Source organism: Rhincodon typus, chromosome 23 (genome assembly GCF_021869965.1).
Source record: "Rhincodon typus isolate 14 chromosome 23, sRhiTyp1.1, whole genome shotgun sequence".
NCBI classification, from domain to species: domain Eukaryota; kingdom Metazoa; phylum Chordata; class Chondrichthyes; order Orectolobiformes; family Rhincodontidae; genus Rhincodon; species Rhincodon typus.
In genome coordinates, this window is record NC_063354.1 from 15859311 (window position 1) to 15884213 (window position 24903).

At 39.5% G+C, this 24903-nt stretch overlaps 1 protein-coding gene across 2 annotated transcripts in view; it reads right to left on the minus strand.

Moving 5' to 3' along the window:
- The window catches only part of LOC109919330 (E3 ubiquitin-protein ligase rnf213-alpha-like), a 167523-nt gene that overhangs the window by 98449 nt on the left and 44171 nt on the right, over positions 1 to 24903 (minus strand). For both annotated transcript variants that reach the window (XM_048610749.1, XM_048610750.1), the window contains exons 14-23: positions 22051 to 22251; positions 17392 to 17614; positions 14783 to 14838; positions 13018 to 13180; positions 10357 to 10515; positions 7784 to 7882; positions 5910 to 6032; positions 4863 to 5037; positions 3026 to 3193; positions 768 to 926 (exon numbers count right to left, since the gene is read on the minus strand). In XM_048610749.1, the coding sequence (XP_048466706.1) occupies positions 768 to 926; positions 3026 to 3193; positions 4863 to 5037; positions 5910 to 6032; positions 7784 to 7882; positions 10357 to 10515; positions 13018 to 13180; positions 14783 to 14838; positions 17392 to 17614; positions 22051 to 22251 (1526 nt within the window). The remainder of the gene's footprint in view (positions 1 to 767; positions 927 to 3025; positions 3194 to 4862; positions 5038 to 5909; positions 6033 to 7783; positions 7883 to 10356; positions 10516 to 13017; positions 13181 to 14782; positions 14839 to 17391; positions 17615 to 22050; positions 22252 to 24903) is intronic.

The window sequence follows — 24903 nt, forward strand, 5'->3', positions numbered from 1 at the left end:
TTTTCTGATGAAGGGTCTAGGCCCGAAACGTCAGCCTTTCTGCTCCTATGATGCTGCTTAGCCTGCTGTGTTCATCCAGCTCTGCACCTTGTCGTCTGAGATTTTCCGGCCACTTCTGTTTTTGATCCTTTTAATGAAAGTTGTTTTTCTCAATGGGAAACTGTCTAAGGATCTTCAATATGATTTAAAAATTAATAATGATTATAATTTAATTTCACCTTATAGGATATAGATGATTGGAGTTAATGTAATGAGAACATTCCAAGGAATGACTTGAAATTTTTCAGCTATGTGCAAAAATAACAATGATATTCTCAACTAGAATCATAGAGTGACACAGTGCAGAAGGAGGCCATTCAGCCCATATCAGGGTGTCAGAATAAGATTTTTAAAAGATCAGAACAGAATGAATATGGTTGACCCCCATTATGATCATTTCTCAAAGTCAAATTTTTGGCAAAGTAAAAAGCTTATTTTCTTTATCAATTCTAAACAATATGTATTTTCACCAGAATGTGGGCAGCTATTATGGTGAACAGCTATGCATTTTATTCCTTTTTTATTATTTGCTTCAATAATTGCTAATTACTCCCACATTTGGCCAAATATGCAAACAGATTTAGTGTTTTTTGTTTGATAAATTTTGATAACATTGATTAAATAAACTGTATGGGAGGATTCATCTGTTCTGTATTCTTCTTGGTCCATCAGTTACTCAAGTAAGACATGCACCATCCTCAGAAAGAGAGTTTTGATAAATACTGTACCTGAAATAGTTTCATGAATTTTTTCAACCATATTTATTAATGTTTCAATGGATTTTCTCTCACTCTGAAAGACCTCAAGTTCAGCTTCTCTCCTTGACATCAGCTTTTCAGCATCAACTTGAAAAAATGCCTTCCTTTGATGGTCTGGGAGTTTCTGTTCTGTAAATGAAGGACACACCTGAAGAAGGGTCACTGGATTCGAAATGTTAACTCTGTTTCTCTGTCCACAGATGCTGCCAAACCTGCTGAGTTTCAGCAGCAATTTGTTTTTGATTCACACAACAACTTTTGTGGAAAATTGTCCTGGCTACTGAAAGGAGACAAATCCAAACCAACCCAACCCAACCCAACCCACCAATTACCACCCCATCAGTCTCCTCTTAATCATCAGCAAATTGGTGAAAGGTACCACTGACAGTGCCAACAAGTGGCAGTTACACATGAAAACAACTTAACCACTGATGCTCAATTTATTTTCCAACAGGACCACTTAACTCCTGACCTTGGTAGCCTCAGCCCAAATGGGACAGAGGTGAGGAATCCCAGTGATAAAGTGAAAGTAACTTCCCTTGAAAATCAGGCAGTATTTGGCAGAGATTGGTGGCAAGAAATCCAATTAAAATTGTGGTCAATAAGAATCAGGGAAAATGCTCCCCTGCTTGGAGTCCTACCTAGCAGAAATGATGATGATTGTGGTTTCTGGATGTTAGTCATCACAGTTCGAGGACATTACTGCAAGAATTCGTCAGGGTAGTATCTGAGCATAAACCGTCTTCAGCTGCTTTATTAATGAATGTTTTTCTGTCATCAGACCAACAGTGGGGAGGCTCACTGATGATTATACAGTGCTTATCTCCACTTCTCAGGCACCTATATAGGCACCTGTACTGAAATGCAGCAAGGCCTGACAGCATTCAGATTTGGGCTGATAAGTATCAAGTAACATTCATGCCATACCAATATCAAGCCAAACCTCCAAAAAGAGATCTTTTCAACCTCCTCTCACCCATTGCTGAATATTCCACCATCACCATCCCTAAGGGGTGTGAGGGTAGATCACCACTGATCAGAAACTGAATTGGACCATCCATATAAACACAGTGAATGCATCCTATTTGTAAGCCTGCATTTGGCAAATTCACTTAGCCACACAATAGGTTCTGTATACATATTTGCCCACCACAATTCCAATTTTGCTTATCCATGACTTTCCAGCAGTAAACACAGGTGCATGTTGTGCAATGCACAGTTGGCCATTTTTGCTGTTCACAAAAATCACCAACTACAACGTTTTCCAGAACGCATCTCCCAGAGTGGGACTTTACTGCACTGAGTTTTAAAAGCAGCTCAGGGACTTAGAATTCTGCAATGACTGACTCATCCTCTGTCTACCTGAAACCTCTTCACCACCTATCAGCTACAAATGAAGGATATCATGGAATATTCTCAATTTTCCTCGACAAACGCAGCTCCAACCCACACGTGGGAAAGTCAACACCATAGAAGACTAAATGGCCTGCTTGTTTGGTTACCCATCCATTCACTTCCACCCATTGCCCAGTAATAGCAGTATAAACCCTCTATACTCAGACTTCTTCAACAGCAACTTCAAATCTATGCCTCTACCATACTGAAGAAGAAGTGCAGCAGATACATGACAGAACCATCACTTGCAGGTTTTCCTTCAACACATGAACTATCCTGACTCTGGAATTATATCTCAGTTCCTTTATCATCTGTGGGGCAAAATCCTGGAACTCCTTTCCTAACTGCAATGTGGATGTGTCTGAGCTAAATGGACTGCAGCGACTCAAGAAGGCAACATACAACCTTTGCAAAAATTAATTAGGGATGTGTAACAATTGCTATCCAGTGATGCTCATACCCAGTGGGTGAGTAAAAATAAATTTCAACCCTCTCCACCCAGAATATCAAGGTGGAACGGGAATAAAAATCGAGCACTTCTTTTTCATACTTCTGTACTGGTCTGGTGTAATTGTACTATTGAGAGGTGAGGTGTCTGTTTTTCTGATTGACAGAGAATATGTATGATTCAGGGTCCAAGGCAACTATAGAGCTTTATTAAGTCACTCTGAAGTATGACACTTGCCTATCATTCAACCAATAAGCAAAGAATTTTTTTTTTGTGGGACCCAGAGGGTGGGAGTCGCAAGGCTGCGTTCACTTGAATGCATATATCAATAAAGTTAGTAAATTGACAAAAGTAAATTACACCATGTTATATGTGCCAGACTTACGTGCTTTAAATAAATTGAAATACTCCTTTCTTTTCAGCAGAAGTAACTGTAGGTCAGGAACCATCACGGAACCTTGATAGAGACATTCAACCATCATGCAAAAACTCTTCTCGGCATCTTTTAGTAAATTTCTTGCTTTTGCTGAGACATCGAGTTTACTGCAGTCACCTGGAGATCACCATATATATCAGGTATAATGTAGACTCATGTATCCAAGCTAATTGCAAGGATACTGTAAACATTTAACTGAAATAAAAATACACTGTATTTCAAAGATTTTCTCTTTTTTTCATATGTCTTTCGTACAAAAGAAATAAAGTCTAAAAGCGAAGAATTCAACTTGGACTGGTTCCAGGAGAATTGAATCTACTTAAGGGACAGAGTAAAATTTAGCTGTGGAGTTGGATTTTCGATGTGTTAGAAGTAAAAAGAGAAAGCTCTGTTTTGTAGTTGAGAATTTATGTTGATGACTGAAATAGTGCTTGGTCAAAGGTGCTTTTAGTTTTTTTGTTACAGTAAAAGTCTTAAAAAGTGAATTTTTTTTTTTTAACAGGTCATCTTTTCCTATGTCCTCTGGAAGTTTAAGTTGATTTTTTAAAAAGTTAACAGACACTATGAAGATCATAAAACCTTTAAAACCACCTTGTTGCATTTAGAAAGTTTGTGGGTAGCAGGTTTTACATGACTGTAATGTTCATTCATGTGGAATTAACACAGAACTATATCTTCCTTTAAATGTTGTAAATTTCATGCACCAACAGCTCTTCAGAGACCATTTGGTACATATCTTCCTTGCTGGGATGGCTTGTGTTTTGCATAAGACTTTTCGTCAATTTCTCCTCCCTTCTAGGCTCAGTGTCCACTTCATTGAATGAGATCTTCAATCTGACAAGCAGGTTCCTGCTTCTCCTGGATATGTGTTATGTATGTGTTTGCTCTCTCTGGGAAATACCTCTCTCTCTCTCTCAGCCTTATATATAAAAGACAGACTACTTAAAATAGGAATGAAGCCAGCCGAGTAACCTCTCAATGATGGCTGCTGGACCTAGAGGTCAAACTGAATGTAACGACCTTGTATATTACACATTGGCAGGGGAACAATGAACCATGAAAGCTAATGGATTGATGTGAAAAGCCTAAATAGTCACTCTAGTGGAAACAACCTGCTGCCAAACCTGACCTCAGGATGCTCAGCTGTGGGTAACAAATACTACAACGTTAGTATCATTCTCATCTCAAGAGCAAATATAAAATCTTTATTCCACTGCAGTTCTTTCTGTCTGAAGTCACAGAATTTGAATCAACGACTCCAACAGAGGCATTCAAAACAACATGAAAGTACAACTTGTTGAAATTTACTCAATGCAGTGATAGGAATGGAAATCAAAGTATTTGGACGTTTAGAAAAGTGATATTTGGAAAGCAGATGGTTACTCCATTCAACATCACCCTTTCACCAAGCTCAAGGCTCACTGAAGTTGACAATGGACTCAAACTCCATTAATACTACTGAGATAATCAGAGAATATCTACCACATAATGTACGAGAGTTGGTTAGCTCAGTTGGCTGGATGGCTGGTTTGTGATGCAGATGATACAAAGAGCATGAGTTCAATTTTCACACCGGCTGAGATTACCATGAAAGACTCTCCTTCTCAATCTCTCCCCACACTTGAAATGTGGTAACCCTTAGGTTAAACCATTACCAGTCGTCTCTTGCTGATGAGAGAGCAGCCTATCACCTGCTAGGACTATGGCAACTTTACCTTACCACTTGTTAACAAAGTCTTGTATTTATACGAGGTAAAAGTGAAGCAAATTAACATAAATTGGTTACCTTGTAGAAGGCAATAGTGCACGGCATAATCTGAACTCAGCACACAGCCAACACCTCTGAATTTGCTGCGTTCCATTCTTTTGCCAGACTCTTCAATTAGTTCTGATAAAACCTTTGCACATTTTTGGTGTTTCAATACTTGCAACTTTTCAAGCAGTTCAGCTTCCTTTTTGCTCTAACATTTAATTGAAAGGAAGACATTTAAAATGATAAATTCCCCTGCATCCCAGAGCACAACAGTTTGTTCATGAATATAATTCACAGCCAAATGTAATCTGCATGTCTTTTTTCGGTCATAAGGCTATGACGTGTCATGAATTATCATTACACTATCTACACTTTAATTTTCCTGCATTCACTTTGAATGTGTGGACACATAAAAGAGTAAATTTCTTCAATCTCCTTTCCTATGAGATTGGGGTAAGTAAAGTATTAGGGCTTTAAACACTGGGGCTGTATTTTCAACCGAGGTTCTTTGTGAAACTTCCTCATTGAATGCTCAAGATTGCAGAATTAACTCTGTAATATGCCCAGGTGCCATTTTCATTGATAACATACACACAATCACAATGGAACTAATCCTAGACTCTCTACAAGTCCATTTATCTCACACACACTATTAAGGCAGAATGTGCCCACTAATATTACCAGCTACCCTTACAATAAGCATGCTACGACAGCAGATCCCTTATTCTTGTAATAAAGAAGTAATCCTCCATTTTCAGATGGTAACAGCCAGGGCAAAATTATATCAGCCATCCCACTCTTTCCTAAGAATGTGACTTTCCTGGCCTCGTGGTAGCAATTCTGATTAAAGGTCAAGATATTAATTTTCACATATAGGCCAATCTGTGAAACATTTTCACATCTAACAAGAGTAGCTATTGGCAAAAAACACCAGTAACTTTGGGTTTGCTGTCTATTGCAAAGGATAGGAAAATTCAAGATGTGTATTTATATCAATCGAATGGAAAATAATCTCCCAAAATTTACACGTTAAATTAATCTATTGTGGGTTAAATGTTTTCATTTGGCACTTTCTCTTACCTGGCAAACCTCTTTCACAGCATTAAGTGCACAGTACTCAAAACAATCCAAAAGAGTGGGATTTAATGTAGCTAAAGTTTCCTTCTCATTCCAGTAGATGACAATCTGGTCAGAGGGTGTCTCCTATTAATTAAATGCAACAGTCAAAATAAAATGTGAACCACAGTTATAACATGTGTGGTATTTTTAAAAATAAAGTCTGAATTTTAGTGAGAGGTTATGTACTTGAAACAGACAACTGTGTTTCTCTCTCCACTAATGCTTCCTGATCTTCTGGAAGTATCGAGTACTTTTCATTTCTATTCCTGTGACATCATTGCGATGAATTAAAAAGGGTTGTCACTGTTTCAGTTTATTTTGCTAACTGCATAGAACTGATGGAACATCACACCTGAAACACTGGAAATACTCTGTTCACCTTTAAAGGGGTCACAGAGTCATACAGCATGGAAACAGACCTCTTGGTCCAACTAGTCCATGTCAAACATATTCTGAAACCAAACTAGTCCCACTTGCCCTAGTTTGGTCCACATCCCTCCAAACATTTCCTATTCATGTACTTATCCAAATGTCTTTTAAATATTGTAAATGTATCTGCATCCACCACTTCTTCTAGCAGTTCATTCACATTCATGAAACCATTCTGCGTAAAAAAAATGCTCCCATGTCCTTTTTAAATCTTTCTCCCCTCACTTCAAAAAGAAGGGTCTAGGCCCGAAATGTCAGCCTTTCTGCTCCTCTGATGCTGCTTAGCCTGCTGTGTTCATCCAGCTCTACACCTTGTTATCTCAAAAATATGGCCCCTAGTTTTGAACTCCCCCACCTTAGGGAAAAAGACCCTTGCTATTCCCCTTATCTAATCCCCTCATGATTTTATAAATGTTTATAAGGTCACCCCTCAACCTCCTACACTCCAGTGAAAAAAGTCCCAGACTATCCAGAGATAGTAAGAACTGCAGAGGCTGGAGTCAGAGATAACACAGTGTGGAGCTGGAAAAACACAGCAGGCCAGGCAGCTTTCCTGCTCCTCTGATGCTGCCTGGTCTGCTGTGTTCCTCCAGCTCCATGCTGTGTTATCCCAGACTATGCAGCCTATCTTTATCACTCAAAGCTTCCATTCCCATCAACATCCCGGTAAACCTTTTCTGAACCGTCTCCAATTTAATAATATCCTTCCTAGGGCTGTCATGTTGAGGTTGTACAGGACGTTGGTGAAGCCTCTTCTGAATTACTGTATACAGTTCTGGTCCCCCATTTATTAACCCATCTGTCTACATGTGATGCAAATTTCAAAGAATTATTTACCAGAACCCCTAGGTCTCTCTGTTCTACAACACTACCCAGGGCCCTACCATTAACTGAATGCGTTCTGCCCTTGTTTGTTTTATCTTGCACTTATCAAAATTTAACTCCATCTGCCACTCCTCAGCTCATTGACCAAATTGATCAAGGTCTCTTTATAATCTTAGATGACCTTCTTCACTGTTCACAATACCACCAATTTTGGTGCCATGCACAAGCTTACTGATCATACCTCCCAAATTCTCATTCAAATCGTTTATATAAATGACAAACAAAAGTGCCTTCAAAATTGGCTCATTGCCACTGGCCACATGCACAGCACAATTTCAGGAGGGCTCATACATTCACTTTACACATTTAAGTTATCTTTACCAATAAAATTTAAATGAAAGTCGTGACTGCTTCTGAGGATCCCTGCAGATGCAGATTTCATAACTCTAAACTGCTAATTTATAATAATGCTGATAATTATCTATAAGTAAATCAGTACTTATTTTCTGTAAATGTATGACAAAACATCTGTCCAATACCACCAGACTGAAACAAAGAAAAGAGCTGCTTTTGTAGACTACCTGCTGCAATCTTTTTATAAGGTCAGTTTTTGTCATGTCTCTCCACTCCGTTGTCCAGTCGGCAACTCCACATTCTAAGGAGAAATGGCAACTCCATATCTGCAAAGTGAGTGAATTGTTTATTAATTGCTTCAGAATTTATTATAATATCGTTCAAAATAATTATAAGCATGACAGATATTTCAAAAAAAGAATTCAGGCTCACATTGGTTGTTGCATGCACATTATAGAAGAATTTCCAACTTCAGCATAGAGATCTCAGGTCACAAGAAGAGTCATCAGCTTAGGATCATGCACCCAATGCAATTGTACAGGACCCAGAACATATATAAATGGTGACACCTTCAGAGGCCGAGGGGTGACCTTAAGAGATCTCTCAAATCATGAGGGGTATGGATACAGTAAATAGACAAGGTCTTTTCTGCAGGGTGGGGGAGTCCGAAAATAGAAGGCATGGTTTAACGTGAGAGGAGAAAGATTTAAAAGGGACCTAAGGGGCAACATTTATGGAATGAGCTGCCAAAAGAAGTGGTGGAGGCTGGTACAATTACAACATTTTAAAGGCATCTGGATGGACACATGAATAGGAAGGGTTTAGAGGGATATGGGCCAAATGCTGGCAAATGGGACTAGATTAATTTAGGATATTGGGTCAGCATGGATGAGTTGGACTAAAGGGTCTGTTTCCATGCTGTACGTCTCTACGACTCTATGACTTTTAGTGCCAAGAATGGATTGACTGCCCAGCAACTCTTTGCCTCCACTGCAAGACGCAGCTACATGTAAGAGCCACAATCAATCCACATATGAAGTGCAAACCAGCTACATTCCAAATGGAACCATGTCTCAGCTCTCCATGCCAAAACGATGCAGTTCCTGAGTTCTGAATGGACTGAACAGACATAAGTTCCAATGTCTAAAAATAGACTAACCTTCACTCCCTCTGCAAGTGAGAAGAGTAGGGAGGAGCACACAAACTAAGAAATTGTCTCTCTTTCCCCCTTGTCTAGGCTGAATACAACGCATTGCGGTTCAACCAACAATTCCTTTGCAACAGCTTGGTCAGTAGCTGAAGGGACAGGTTCATGTTTTGGGTGGCCCTTCCCGGAACGTTTTCTCATTTGAGATGTGGATGTGATGCCAAGTTAAGCTAATATGGTAGTTTCATAGTCTAGTAAATTATAAGGGCTACAAACCCAATGTATCACTGCAAACACAGCTCCTGCTTGAATCCAAGACTACCCATCTATTAATTTAAACCAAAGTACAACAATGACGATCGGCTGTGAGCATTGCACTTTGACTTGCAAAACCCACCTATACAATTTTTCCACAGAAACACCAGTTGTGGAAATGACTCAAATTCCAGTGGTGACTGACCCTCTTTTACTAAAGAAGCAAGGATCACTGGTTAGAGCACAAAAATTGTCAAGAAGAATCATTATGTGTACTCCTGACAGAGAATTATGCCTACTGGGATGCAGTGTCAGAACTTCTGTTGTGCATGCATTAGAGGGTTGGAAAATCACGGATTATCTTTCCATCTACATTCCCAGAACAGAGCAATTGTTCACCGAGAAGGAATTTTCAGAACATTGATTTCACTGAGATATGGGCTGAAACAATTTTCTTTTAAAAATATGGCAAGAACATCGTTACATTTATGATTAAATAACCATTTGGCAGACAAATGATATTTTCCATCCAATGGCCAAAGCACTTTGCAGTATTTGACTGGCTGAACTTTTTGTTTTTTGACAAATTTCTCCTTTAAACATATTACCAATCCTCATTCTGAACATTAAAACCAGATCTGGCTGGTCCATGAAACGTAGTGAGGTAAGATCCATTTTACAGTCCCATTTACAGAATGCTTTGCCACACAAAGCATTTGAGGTAGGAATCAGTGCAGCTCAGATTGGATTAATACTTGTAGCACAGGAAGGAAAAGGGAAATGGAAATTTTGTTCATTTTTTAAAAAAAAATTTTCAAATTAAGTGCTGGCACTTGCAGGGTTCAAGTGGCTTCATTCTCTGTTTGCTTCTATGGTTCAAAACAGGATGCTCTGTCCTTCGTCCTGTTCCTTTTATAAGTGATAATTTGAAATACAGCCAACATGCAGAATGCAGTACCTTTACTTGGCACTTAAAACACTTTAAGTACCACTTTCAAATGGTAAACGAGCAGATGTAGGGTAGATGGCAGTGCTGGGGTAATATCATTGAAATTCAGAGGCCCATGCTAATGCTCATGGATTCAAATCTCACTGTCACAGCTTTGAATTCAATTCATTTTTTAAAAATTGGAATATAAAGCCCATCTCAGCAACAGCAAACAACATCAATTGTTGTAAAAATCTGTTTGGTTCAATCATGTCCTATAGGGAAGGAAATCTGCTGTCCTTACCTGGTCTGGCCTACATGTGACTCTAGACCCACAGCAATGGGGTCGACTCATAAATGCCTTCTGAGTGAACCAGTCAGCTCAAAGGCAAATCGGGGATGAGCAACAAATGGTGGGCTTGTCAGCAAAGCCTGCGGCTTATGAAAGTATAAATAAAAACACAAAGTACCTCTGGTTCTTTTCTGCTATTGAACTTTGCTTGGGCAAGTATGCTTCTTGGCAAGTTTTTCGTCCGCCAAGTGCGGAGGGTACTTTGGCAACAGTCGACTATTTCTTTTACATTGATTTGGACTAGATTTGCTTCAGGAGATGGCTCAGCCTGCAATTGCTGGAATGAAGAAGAAGGAGAGAAATCAAGATGCATTCAACGTAAGGCATTGCAGTAAAAGCACAATGGACAATCAAGTTCAGCTAAAACTGCACCATCATTGGGTCAGTAACGATACATAAGAACTAGGAGCAGGAGTAGGCCACCTGGCCCCTTGAGCCTGCCCCGCCACTTAATAAGATCATGGCTGATCTTTTTGAGACTCAGCTCCACTCACCCGCCCACTCACCATAACCCTTAATTCCTTTACTGTTCAAAAATTTATCTAGCCTTGCCTTAAAAACATTCAGTGAGGTAGTTTCAACCACTTCACTGGGCAGGGAATTCCACAGATTCACAACTCTTTGGGTGAAGAAGTTCCTCCTGACCTCAGTCCTACATTTGCTTCCCTTTATTTTGAGGCGATGCCCTCTAGTCCTAGTTTCACCTGCTAGCGGAAACAACCTCCCTGCCTACCACTGCAAAACATCAGATAAAGATAATAATTGGCTAAAGTTACCAGGATAGTATTGTCCAAGTTTAAAATTACTCCTGATTCAGCTAGTTGATGGCTTTGCTCAACACCACTCATCTTAAATTACAAAATTGTGCCCCAAAATTCCTCTGGTGTTCTACCACACTCCAGAAGAAAATTGATGGAATATCCCCAAAAAAAATCAGAAGCCTGGCTACATGCTGTTATCATAATGTTCCTCATTCCTTACCGATCCAGAACCTTCATCTAGCCTGCACAAAGCAACTGACAGTAAGGTTCATCGAACCACAGAATCATACAGTAGAGAAGAGGCTCTTTAGCTAATCAAGTCTGTACAACTAAAGCCGCACTAAACACGCATTAGACCCACTTTTCAACACTTGACACAAAGCCTTGAATATTATTACATTTAAAGTGCTTGTCCAAATACTTTTGAAAGGTTGTGAGGTCACCCACCTCATCTATCTCCCAGGCAATGCGTCCCAAACCCCCACCATCCTCTGGGTGAAAAACGTTTTCCTCAATTCCCCTCAAAACTTCCTGCCTTTCCTAATAAAAGTGTGCCACTGCGTTCTTGACCCTTCACCTGAGGTGATCAGCTGCTTCCTATCCATGTCACCCCACCTTCTCTGCATGGGTCAGATCCAGGGTCTCCCAGACATGGCCTTCGAAGAAGCCCTGATGACTGCAGCAATCAATATTCTAAGTAAGCAAAGGTCAATGGAGTTCCACAAGAATACATATGTGTCTCGTTTCTGGTCAGAAAAGAGATTCAAACCCCTCTCAAATAGAACAGAATAATAAATTAATGTAGACTGAACCTGTGTTCAGAGAGCCCAATGCATGCCCAGAAGTAAAGAGTTAATGCCAGTAAATGAAATGTAATGGTCTGACTGGACATGTACACTTCAAAGCGGAGGACCAGTAAGACAGGTATATTGCAGTTACCATTATGTCACATTTACCAGTATCAACCTTTTCTTTACTATATTTTTTTCTCTCTGGGCGAGCAGGCACGAGCAGAAACATGCTGAGATGAACCAGAAATGGCAACTGCACAGACAATTTAAATGAGATGCCTTCCCAGTGACCCCACAAATTCAGGTGGGGACCCAAATGTATGGCACTGGTATAACCAACTAGATTATTCTCCAACAATAGAATCAAAGTTTTATTTTACTGATACCAAGGGATCCAGATTCAATTGTTAAATAAAAGACAAACCACTACTCATCTCTTCCTTTATTCATTCATGGAATATGAAACAGCTGGCTGTTCCAGCATTTATTGAACATCCCTAAATTCCCTTCAGAAGGCTGTGGTGAGCTGCCTTCCTGAACCGCAGCAGTCCATTGGGGCAAGTAGACCTGCAGTGCTGTTAGAAAGTGTTTTTGAGTATTATGGTCCAGCAACAGTGAAGGAATGGTGATATTATTGCAAGTCAGGATGATTGTGGCCTTGAAGGAATTTGCAGACGTCAGTGTTCTGTGTTTTCCTTCGGTGGTTGAGTTTGAAGAATTAGAAGGATGTAAAAGGAGCCTTGATAAATACTGCAGTGTAGATCATATTAACATACACTGACGTTGGTCTGCATCAATAGTGGTGGGAACGAATGTTAAGAATGGGGTGCTGATCAAGTGGGCTGCTTGAGCCCAGGATAATGTTGAGCTGCTGAAATGTTAATGGAACTGCAATCAGTCAAGCAAGTGGGGAATATTTCATCACATTCATGATTTGCATCTTGTAGATGGTGAACAAGCTTTGGGAATCAGATGGTTAGTTGCTCACCTCAGAATTCTTAGCCTTTGACCGATTCCTATAGCCACAGTATTACAAAGGCCTTTCCAGATCAGTTTCTGGCCAATGGTAACCCTCAAGATGTTGATAGTAGGGAATTCAACAATAGTAATTCATCGACTTTTGTTTACAATAACTTGAGGACATGTAGGATGTTATATCAATGCAATATTTTTCTTGTAGGCAACAAGGTCTACTGCATTTTACATACCAATTGGTTAAAGGCTTACCTCTGTTAGTAGTCCCTTTATTTTTTCAGCAAATTTAATTACAAGCTGAAATGAAAGAGCTGGAACTTCATATAGTCCTGTGGCCTCAGTCAGTTTGCAAATTATTGTATGCATCTTAATACTCCATTTCAAGCAATTTTCTGGGAACTGAGAGATATTCCCACTGCAAAAAGAAGCATGGAAACCCAATTACTAACAAGAGGGAATCATTCATTTCAAAAATTCTGGGTTATTTCATTATTGGTACATAAATAACCAGGGCTATGTTGGATGCTCTGAATTGTATGTGGTCACTTTGCGTGTATATTTAACTGTGTTGTTAATTTAGTAATTCAACTACATACTTTCACAAAACTGTAATGAGCTCTCAGTTAAGAATGGATCTGTTCCAGTTCGGTCCTCCCACCCAAATTTACACAATCTTTACTGACTTGCTGCTCCACAAAAACATCATCCACAGATGGGGCCAACTATTACATATATGCTTATAACCTCCAAGCCTCCATCATTTCACATGAACCCTCGAGTATTTCATGCAGTCAGACTGTCTGCTCTATGTCAAGGATGAGTTGCAACTTCCGTCATTAGAGTAAACAAAAGCCTTTGTTTTCCTCCGTGAACACTAATTCAACTACCTTGACAGTGACTTCACTCACCACATACACCACACACTGCTTCAGAATATAGTTTGGCCTAGGTGGCTGGATGGTTGGTTTGCGATGCAGAGTGACACCAACAGTTCAATTCCTGCACTGGCTGAGGTTACCATGACAGTCCTGCCTTCTCAACTTCGTCCTTTGTCTGAGTCGTTTGACCCTCAGACTAAACTCACCAACAGTTGCCTCTCTCTAATAAGACAGCAGTCGTCTGGAACAATGGCAGCTTATTTTTATCGAGTTCTGAACCTGCCAATGCAAAGCTTTGAAGAGATAAACTCCAAATATCACAGTCACCTTTGTAACACTGATGGCCTTTGCCCTCAATTTGGCCCTGATGCCAACCAAACTCAAATAAAATTTAAATTGTTAAAACCAGGGTTACCTATATGTATTCATCCAATAAAAGCCATTCATCATTTCCATCCACACTGAACTACACAGATTTCTTTTTTCTAAGCACATTCAAATTTAAATTACCTAATTCTGTGATCTCCAACTTTAAATTCCATCCCAACTCCTGACTATCAACTTCTGGCCTTTAATACATTTTACTCTCTTTTCCTGTCGCTGACTGAACATTTGGCTGCCTCAGCCCTGCTCTCTGGATCTCACTCCCTAAATCCCTTTGACAACACCCTCTGTCCTTAGAAACCGTATTAAACCCGAGCTTTTTCAGGCCTTTGGTCATTCCTTCTATTCTCTTCCTCCACAATTTGTTTAACAATAGTTTATTCTTTTTGGGAAGTAACTTGAGGGATATTTTATGTATGAAAAATGTATATTGTGAAAATAAAACTTGTTTGGCAATTCTTACTAAAGTGAAGGAAACATCCAAGAGCAATCACGATGACAACTGGTTACAATTTCCTACAAGTTGTAGGTAGAGAAAAGGAGGCAGTGTTGAGCATTCAGTGAAGTTGATTAAGGAAATGGTATTAAAACTACATTTCCCTTTAGAAGACTTCTAAAGGGAAAAGACAAAACTAGAGGAAGACAAATTGTGAGAACAATGTTCTAGTGAGTAGTGCTTTACCAAGATAATAACAGATAACCAAACATTGTTAGCATTTGTCATAGTCAAGTGGCATCCAAAATGTAAAATTTACCTGTCTGATTGTTGGTCTACCTTTTCTTTCATTAAACAGATGATTTTGCCAAATGCCTGTAAAATAATGAGATAATATTTAAGTTTACTGATTGTAACATTCAACAAATTAAAAAGTGGTAATGAAGAGTTTAGAATGTCCTTTCCAGTGTGGAATTGGAGATGAACACACAAGCAAAATTAACTATGATGATTAACTAACTATGATGCCACATTTGATGATAGGTATCTTAGCTACCATTGCAACACAAGTAGAAGTCACCCAACATCCAGCTAGTGCAATGGGAGCCTAGACTAAAGTTACACAATTTCAGTTTGGTGCTGTGTTTGCTGCTAAAGTTTGGCCTGTTGTAATCATTGCTGTGTTTAGGGCTAATAGGCTCTCAAAGTGGCCCAGGAAATCATTGTTTCTGAGGTGCCACTCCTAGCGACTGAGACTTGCACCGTACAGCCCAACCGTTCTGTCCTCTCTAAGCTGAAAGCATTCACACCACACTGCACCCCCCCAGCCCCCAGCAACTGTCCCTCCACCTTGCTATGCCTCTCAGCCACAAAGCCCAGAGTGCCGCCACCCATGAAGTGATGCAGTCCGAATCTGAGTCTTTTAAAAATAGAATTTAAACATTGTATGATTTCAAGAAGGAGTTGGGTATAGCATTTGGTGCTAAAGGGAAAAAAGGATATCAGGGAAAAGCATGAACAGGCTGCTAAGTTGGATGATCAGCTGTGATGAATACTGGAGCAGGCATAAAGGGCTGAATGGCCTACTCCTGTTCCTATTTTCTACGTTTCTAAACCTGTTCAACTGCAAGGCCATCTGCAGTCTCACCCACTGGACATCAACAGCCTTCCATCATGCTACAGTCACTGTGGTGAGACTGGTGGAAACACTAAGATGGGCAAAGGCACACAGAAGGCAAGCGCCAAGGGAAACACAAGGAGTTTTATTTGGAAGGTTAGATTAGGTGGGTTAAATAAAGGTGAGTTTGATTTATAAAGTTGCTGAGGAATATCTAGTTCAGTTTTGTGGCCAAGTGGACATGGTGACGTTCAGTAGTAGAGAGATGGTCAGGTTTAGGACTGCTAGTGAAGGGGAATTGAGATGCATTCACTCAATGTGAGTCAAGCACTAACAATCAGGCCCAGAAAGGGAGTGCAGTTATTGGTTTCCAACTTCCTTTCTCCTCCTCCGCTTTCACTATATTCCTAGTCGCAGGGGCAGTGGTGAGGTGGTGCAGCTTACAGTAGACCACAATGAATCCTGACTTGCAAAGTACTGCAGAGTTCCACCAGAACAGTCCAGGCAGTGAAAGTATTGTTTGGAAATCCCCATGGTCTGCTTGAACACATTTTGTACGGCAGCAGGCTCTTTGTTTGATGAATGCTACTTATGCCTGAGAAAGTTGTGCATTGCATTCATGAGCGATATGTTTAACAGATAGCCCTTCTCACCCAGTAGCTATCTTCTGGTTTGTTGCAGTGACCAACTGTCGTAGGCACAACAGACTCCTACAGAATGAAAGCTTCATTTCTCAGGAACAAAAGAACAGAAGGAAGCCATTTGGCCCTTCAGGCTTCTTCTACCATCCAAATATGATCTTGGCTGAACAGTCACTTAATTTTGCCTTAAACTTTCCCTCATATCCCTCAATATATTTGGTCCACAAAAGTGTATCAATCTCAACTTTGAAATTAACCATTGATGCAGCATTGATTGCTACTTGCAGAAAGCATCTACCATCCTTTGTGAAAAGTCTGGTGCTATATTTTAGATTATGTCCCCTGATCCTGGCCTCCCCAACTTACAAAACTAGTTTCCCCAGTATACCCTAGTTGTTTGCCCCAGTCACTCCTATCAACATATAGGCCCATTCACTTGCATGTTATCCTGAGAATGGTAACACATTAGCCGGATATTGAGAGAATGATATCCATTCTGCTTGAGATACATCTCAGAGCAATGTGTGTGCTATCTATAAGACCATAAAACCATAAGATATAGGAGCAAAATTAGGCCATTTAGCCCATCAAGTCATCCCGCCATTCGATCATGGCTGATGTGTTTCTCAACCTCATTCTCCTGCCTTCTCCCCGTAACCCTTGATCCCCTTAACAATCAACAACCTACCTCTTTGCCAAAGGAAAATCTGTGATCGTCGCAAAGCCATGTTGTGGCTCCACCTAATCTTCTCTGGTGCGCTGTACAAGGTTATGGCACAATGTTAACTGGAATGTTGAGTTCCAAAGTTGCACCTCTGATGTTGAATCAGCATTGCCTGTTCATTGGCATCATGATCTACCTGTTCTACATACATCTACACACACACAGTAATATCCTAGAGAATGTGGTGTCTGGTACCATCAGCACTGAATACACAGATGCTACAGAATGGAGTTCTGCAGCATTTATATCTAAAAATCAGACGTTGTCCGTTTTGTAGATCAGGCAGAGTGATGCACTCACATAACACGGACAGCTATTCCAATATAAATTACAACGGGTGCAGTTTTATAATGATCATGTTTCACTATAAAGCTTCAGGATGAACTGTAGTTTGTGATGAATATCAGTGAGTTCGAAACTCATCAACAAAAACACTTAAAACAAACCTGAACATCTTCATGGCACAGTTTATGGCTATACTTTTCCATTTTCTTTTCAGACTCTTGTAATCTGTACATGAATTCTTGTGCAACATGTTTCAGGGCCATTCCCATTTCCTTTGAATATTCAGGAATATCGTCAGTTGCAATCAATGAAAACCAGGTGAGAACCAGTGTCGGGTCTTTCTCAGTCATAAGCTTCATCTGGAACACGAGGTCCAGTAATTTTCTAAAGCAACAATAAAAAGCATACATCTCAAAAGTTGTTACATTTCTTCCATGTTAAGTGTATTTTCCTTAGCTAGCTACATTATTATAAATTTTTAAATGTGTTGCAAAGACCAAACATCCATGTACTCTCTGAAATACAGAAGATGAAGAAGTCGTCTAATTGAGATGTTTGAAATGATTAATAGAATTGACAGTTTTTCTTTCTATAGCCTATTTTCCCTGTTGGAGTGTCCAGAACAAGGGAGCACATAACGACAAAACTGGAGATAGACTGTTCAGGCGTGGTGTCAGGAAGCACCTCTTCACTAAAAAGCAGTGGAAATCTGGAACACACTTCACCTCATCCCCAACTACAACTTATTGAAGCTAGGAGTCAGTCAAAAACTCAAAAACAGAGCTTCATAGATTTTATATTAGGTGAGAGTATTAAGATATTTGTATGGATAGTCAGAGGGTTTTTTTTTCCCAGGGTGGAAAGGTCAACTACAAGAGGGCACAGTTTCAAGGTAACAGGTGGAAAGTTTAGGGGAGAAGTAGGGGGAAATGTTTTCACCCACAGGGTGGTGGGTGCCTGGAACACAATGCCAGAGGAGGTTAGTGGAAGCAGGCACATTAGCAACATTTAAGGCATATCTTGATAGACACATGAATGGGAGGCGAACAGAGGAATAGAAACCGAGCATGGGCAAGACGTAACAGGTCTAAATAAGGATTAGAATCAGCACAGGCTTGGTGGGCCAAAGGGCCTGTTCCTTAGGTGCATTGAATTGTATTGTATTGTAACGCATTGTAACTAAGATAGATACAATAGATGGAACTAAGATGTAGATCAACCAGCTAATTGGAAAATGGAACCGACTCAAGGAGCTAAATGGACTAGTCCAATCATTATGAAATATTTTATAACCCCTCTGGTCAACTAGATCCCTGCACTGCTGTTACATTAACTCATCACAATGTGCTGAGCACTGTCTGCAGTCAGGTTCATCTCAAGATGAGTGTCACTGTGAATCTATCCATTCAAGCCCAGATCTCCCAAATTACTGTAACATTATGGGTTCACTGGTAAGCTGTAGATATTCAGAAAAAAAAGTAAGAAATAGGGCAAGACAACTTTGGTGCAATTCAGCTTCTACTTTCACACCATCTTCCAGATGCAGTCAATAATGGGATAAGTGAATTGATAATAGAAATGAACGGAGCTTTATACAATGGTTGTACACGTTGGAAATTTGGATGCAGAATTTTTCATTAAATACATCAGGCATTGGCTTCCAGCTCCAAGTTTGTCTAAACTGGGTCATGACATGCAGAAAGCAGAGCTAAGAAAGGCCCATGAAGCCTATAAGGCAAAATCAATAGATCACAGATTTCTTCACTGGCACCACCATTGTCTGTGATATAAAAGATAGACAACATCATTTACAGATAAGCACTACAAAGGAATGAAAAATTCACTCTGCTTACGAAATGAATCAATTATTGGATAACAAAACTCAGTGTTGTAAAGAGTACAAGTGAAGCTGATAAATTACATGCCAGCCTGTAGCTCTCCATCTCCTATAGTCGGTAACATACAAGCCATGAGACCAAATGCAAATTTTTGCAATACTTACAAAACAATTAACACACCTGTGGTATCTATTTGCAGGTGTAAAGGAAACTTAAACTTAAATCTTTCGTTTAGCCATGAGCTTTCAGCTTCACATCAACTTTTCTATTAACTGTCACTGCCTAATTCCACTTCCTAATATCACCAGTTGCTTCCCTGCTTCATCCATGTCTTTGTTATCTCCTAGCTTGATAACTGCAATGCACTCCTGACTGGCAAACCAACTTGAATTCTCCATAAACTTGAACTCAGCTATAACTCTGCTGCCTATATTGCTTTGTTGCACCAACTCCTATTCATCTCGTGCTTGCTGACCTTCACTAACCCCTTGTCCATGATACTCAGATCTCTGTGCTGCTCCAGTTCTGAACTCTTGCATGTTCCTGTTTTAACTGTTCCAACATTGGTTGTTGCAGCTTTAGCTGAAAAAGTCCTTATCCCACTCCCTAACTACCTCTGCCTCTCACTCCTGCTTTAAAAACTGCTTAAAATCTTGTTCATAGAGCCTATTCTCATTCACCAGGATTCCTTTCACAGTACCTTTTAAACACATAACCAATGTAATCTTGAAGGACAAGGGCAGCAGATACATGGGAGCATTACCACTTGCAAGTTCTCCTCCAAGCCACTCACCATCTTGACTTGGAGATATATCGACATTCCCTTAGCAACATAGGGTCAAAATCCTGAACTTCCTCTCGAATGACATTGTGGGTCTACCTATAGCAAATGGACTCAAGAAGGAAACTCACCAGCACTTTCTTAAGGGCAATATGTAATAAATGCTGACCCAGCCAGGGACACATGCATGAAAAAAAGGCTCCTTATGCAGCTGTGTTGTGGTTCATTCACTAACTCTCTTGTAAAGTCTTCTACATTAAAGGCATTATGATACACATGCAGGGGATTCTGCTATATGCATGTTCTGGCAACACAAATTGGCTCTATAACACGACTGACAAATAGGGGAACGCTATTTATAAAATGCGAACTTGTATTGGCTATAATGTGATTCCATTAGTGACCTTATTGTTGATGTTTTGGAAGATGTTTTTAGAAAATACTGCAGGGAAAATAAACTTTGGATTTCAAGATTCTCATCCTGGAAAATGCACCAAGCCATCCTCCCACCATTGGTGCACTTTCTGAAAACATCAAACTTCTACTTCCAACCCGAAACACAACTTCCCTCCTTCCATCCATGCACCAGGGTGCAATAGCAGCTTTTAAAGCTTATTAATTTAAAGCACAAATTTAAGGGGCTGATTGCAGCCACTGAGTGAGATAAGGACAGAGTTCTTCAATTTTGAAAGAGTTTTAACATCAAGAATGCAACTGACATTATCGTGGAGGCCTGGGGTAACGTCAGTAAAGACTGCTTGCATGCAGTTTGGTGGAAGCTTCTCCAAGATTTTTTTCAAGATTTTAAAATGTTTGAACTGTCAGAGGAGATCCCAAGAATCAAAGAACATTGTGTTGATCTTGCAAAGCAAGTTGGATTTGAAAAAGTGGAGAGAATATGTTGAAGAGCTGCTTGAGTCCCACTGTGAAGACCTCTCTATAGCTGATGTACAACAACTTGTCGCTGAGGGGAATGTGGAAATTGGGGATGAAGAAGATGAAGTCCAGGATGCAGCACCACAAGAACTTCCACATCTGTTTTGTCTTCTATCCTGAGGGAAATTGAGAAGCAGTTGCAGCTCTTAGAGGACAATGATTACATTGCAGAACGCAGCAGGGTAGCTGTTCGTGGAATAAGATCTGATTTGGCACCCTATGAACAGCTTCTTCATGAAAGAAGAAAAATGACAAAGCAGCAAAAACTGGGTGTCTTTTTAAAGCCAACCCCCAAGAAACAGTCAGAACACAATGAACCACAGCCATCCACTTCTGGATTAACTATTCTTCGCCCTAAACCTGCAACCACAACTACACCTGAAGGTGATGATGATGATGACGATGACCCTCAGCCCCTGCATTAACAGAGCAACCTCAAAACCTCCTCCCCCATCAAGTCACCTTGACATTTTTTTTTCAAAATAAGGTGTTAAATTTACTTTTATTTCATTATTAAACATTTATTCAAACTGTGCTGTCCTTTGTGTTAAAATATTGAGTGATTTTTGAGTGATTTTTATTGATGGTCTGCCCCAACCCCACTTTTCCCATAGGCTCCGTTATTTCTATAACATAATTTACTACACAGCGATGTTGCACAGGAACGCAACTATCACATTATAGCAGAAGTGCTCGTTCTTGGTGCCACGTGTATAAAGCGAATAAGTTCATTAGAAATAGCAGGAGTAGGCCATCGGGCCTGTTGAGCCTGCTCCGCTATTCAATATGATCATGGCTGATCTTTTTGTGGACTTAGCTCCACTTATACACCTGCTCACCATGACCCTTACTTCTTTTACTGTTCAAAAATCTATCTTTGCCTTCCCTGTTTGACAGAAAATGGAAACAACCTGCAGATTCATCCTGTGCCCTGACATGATGTCAACAGAACACTTTGATTATCTGCTCTGTATGTGTCGAGTTCCATAAACTCCTTTCTGAATAGCATTGTAGATACATCTGGACCAAGTAGACTGCAAAAGCAGCTTACCACCACCTTCTCAAGGACAATTAAGGATAGGGAAGAAATGCTGATCCAGTCAATGAAGTCTACATCTCATTAACAGCTGAAAAGTAATCATACTGGAATCATTATTGTATCTTTAAAGAAATGAATTAACAAATTAACCAATTCTGAACAGCATTGCACTAAGATTTTGCCCCAGAGTTTATCAGAAAGTAGTTAAAACACTTATAAATGTCACCTTCTTATTTCAGGTTTGCCTGTTATCCTGCATCGAAAGCTTTTATAGGAAACTCCTTGCAGTGGTTCTAACTTGCTTAAACGGGTGTCACTGCTCACTGACAGTTGATACTGTTTCATACACCAGTGAAGAAGTGGTACAACTTGCACAAATTCCAAAACTTCTTGAGAAATGCAGTGATTAATCAATGCTGTAAAGGTACTGGAAGGAAATACAATTACGGTGTTAGTGCAAGGCCAAACCCAGTTAAGGAACTACCTGTATCAGTTTCTCAAAAAAAAAATGATTAGGTGAACCAGTTAATAAAATTTATTGTGAGTTACTATTATAGACAGCTTCAAAGGTACAATATTATCCAAAGTATAAAAAAATTCATGAGCTCTACAAACAGATAAAGGAAGAATATGTAACACTTTGCATTTTATTAACGATTCTGAATGGAATTGACAGGGTAAACCCTGACAGACTGCTTTTGCTGGCTGAGGCATCTAAAATACAGGGGCACAGTCTCAGGATAAAGTAGTATGATCAATTGGGACTGAGATGTGAAGGGTTGTGAATCTCTGAATTCTCTACCCCAGAGGGTTGTGTACATGCCATCACTGAATATATTTAAGGCTGGGGTAACAGATTTTTGATCTCTCAGGGAATTGAAAAATGAGGTGGGGGTGAGAAAGTAGAGTTAAAGCTGAGCATCAGCCATGATAATATTGAATTGTAAAGCAGGGTCAATGGATAATCTTGTTCCGAACTTCTTGCGTTTTTGTTTAGTACTCAAGATTAAGCTGTCTGGTCAGGCTTTTTTCTCTGAATGTCACTGCTGTAAAATGACAGGAAAATAACAAAAAAGTAGAGATGACACTGGCATATGTTAAACAGTATACCCTTCTTGTGATGTAATCTGAGGATCCCTGGATGAGTACTGACATTAACATTGCTGGATTGTGCTAAGATGTCTGATAGGGATAGACTCCTGGTACTAACTAGTGTTTGGGAAATGGAGAGCCTTCAAAAAATTCCTGGGGGTTTAGTTATTTGCTTCAGACATCCTGGAACAAATAGGACATTCCACGATGACATAAAGAACAAAGCACTCAATGACGCCCACATTTCAAAATGGCCCTGATACTGGATGCAGGCATCAATACGATGGAATGGTTAAAGAAAGACAGATTTAAAAAGAATGTATGTTTATCAAATCTAGATATTATAGCAGAAGACAGAACTGGAGAATACACATGACAAAGAGTTTTAGTCTGATGAATGTGAAGGTTGTACAGTATTAGATAATGCTTGCAGTTCAATCATGTGCGAATAAAATAGTTAAAGCTTGTTCTGAGGAAGGATCACTGGGCCTGAAACATTAACTCGGATTTCTCTCCACAGATGCTAGCAGGCCTGCTGAGCTTTTCCAATAATTTCTGTTTTTGTTTGTGTTAGTTTGTTTTGATTTGCCTTGATTTACAATATAATGAAAATTGACACAGGTGAAAAAACATAAAAGTACTACTTGATTTAGGTTCAGTGAGGATAACAAGTTGAGGTCACTGCATAGAGTTGTAATTCCAAGTAAGATATTTGGAGTAAGCAACTTTATAATTAAAGATGTAGACTCTACTGAGATATCTATGCTGTTGAATAAACATGTGACAAAGGTAAAAATGAAACTTGACATCGAACATGACAAGGCAATGTTTTTGAAGGTTAGTGGATCGGCAGTTCACTCAGTCAGGAAATTACTGCATTCCTTTAATAAAATCTGGTATCTTTCATCAGTCTGTTAGACAAGTGTTAATGGGATCAGGTGATATGAATCAAAGAGAAAATTATCTTAAAACCACAATAATGACATTTTCACTTTACTTGTCAAAGGTTGAAAATGCTGTTAAAAGATGCAGGTACGGTTGTTGAGTACGTGGAGTGAATAGAGATTTATGACAAATGGAACATTTGTACTAAGTATCAGAAGGTGTCTCCACTGCCTATTGTAAGCTATATTGGCTCAGGATGTCTACAAGGGCCCCGTCATGCATCTAAAGATATGGGACAAAGACATAATATTTTCACTTTACATTTTGTAGACCAGGTGACAAGATTTAGTCTTTCTACAATAATGCACAGTTCGGACAAAAGAATTAATATAGACATAACAATGGACAAATAGATTGGGACCTGACTCAATACATTTGTGAAAATGGAAGAGTTTGGAGACAAGCGAAAATATGAAAATCATGGCCATGAATACCATAGCTGAAACTCCTTTCAGCAGCAGACTCTATTCAAGGGATCATTGGGTGTTTGATGAAATCTGCATACAATTTTATTTGATCACCCAAACTTCATGATAACAACTGTCCATGCCAAGAATTCAGTCCAAATGATAGCAGCATAGTCACTATCAGTTAGTTCAGAGACAAAATCCTAAAGTGCCTTCTGTGGTATACAATAGTCCGCCTGCTTTCGAAGAAGGTGTGTTACACTTTGTTCCATTTTTGTACATAAGTACCTCAATTTTTGTAATGTGTAACTCTGAATAAACATAAAAGTGTGTAAAGATTTGCTCCAGTTCCATCCTTTCCCAGCTGGTTCTCTGGAATAAAACAGTCCAGGTCTTCCTTTCTAACTATTTTTAAAAGTTCAAAATACTTTTCAAATTACTTTGGAGCAAGGAACACAAAAACCTGAAAAAAATAAAGAAACAGGTATGGGGTAGAAAATTGCAAGAAAGAGAACACATAGTGGTGTTGTTAGAACAGATAGCTGGACATGTAAACATAACTTGTTGCAGTACTTTTCCAGATCAATCACTTACCTTCTAGCAACAAGTCTGAGGTACTGAACTATCACTCAAAG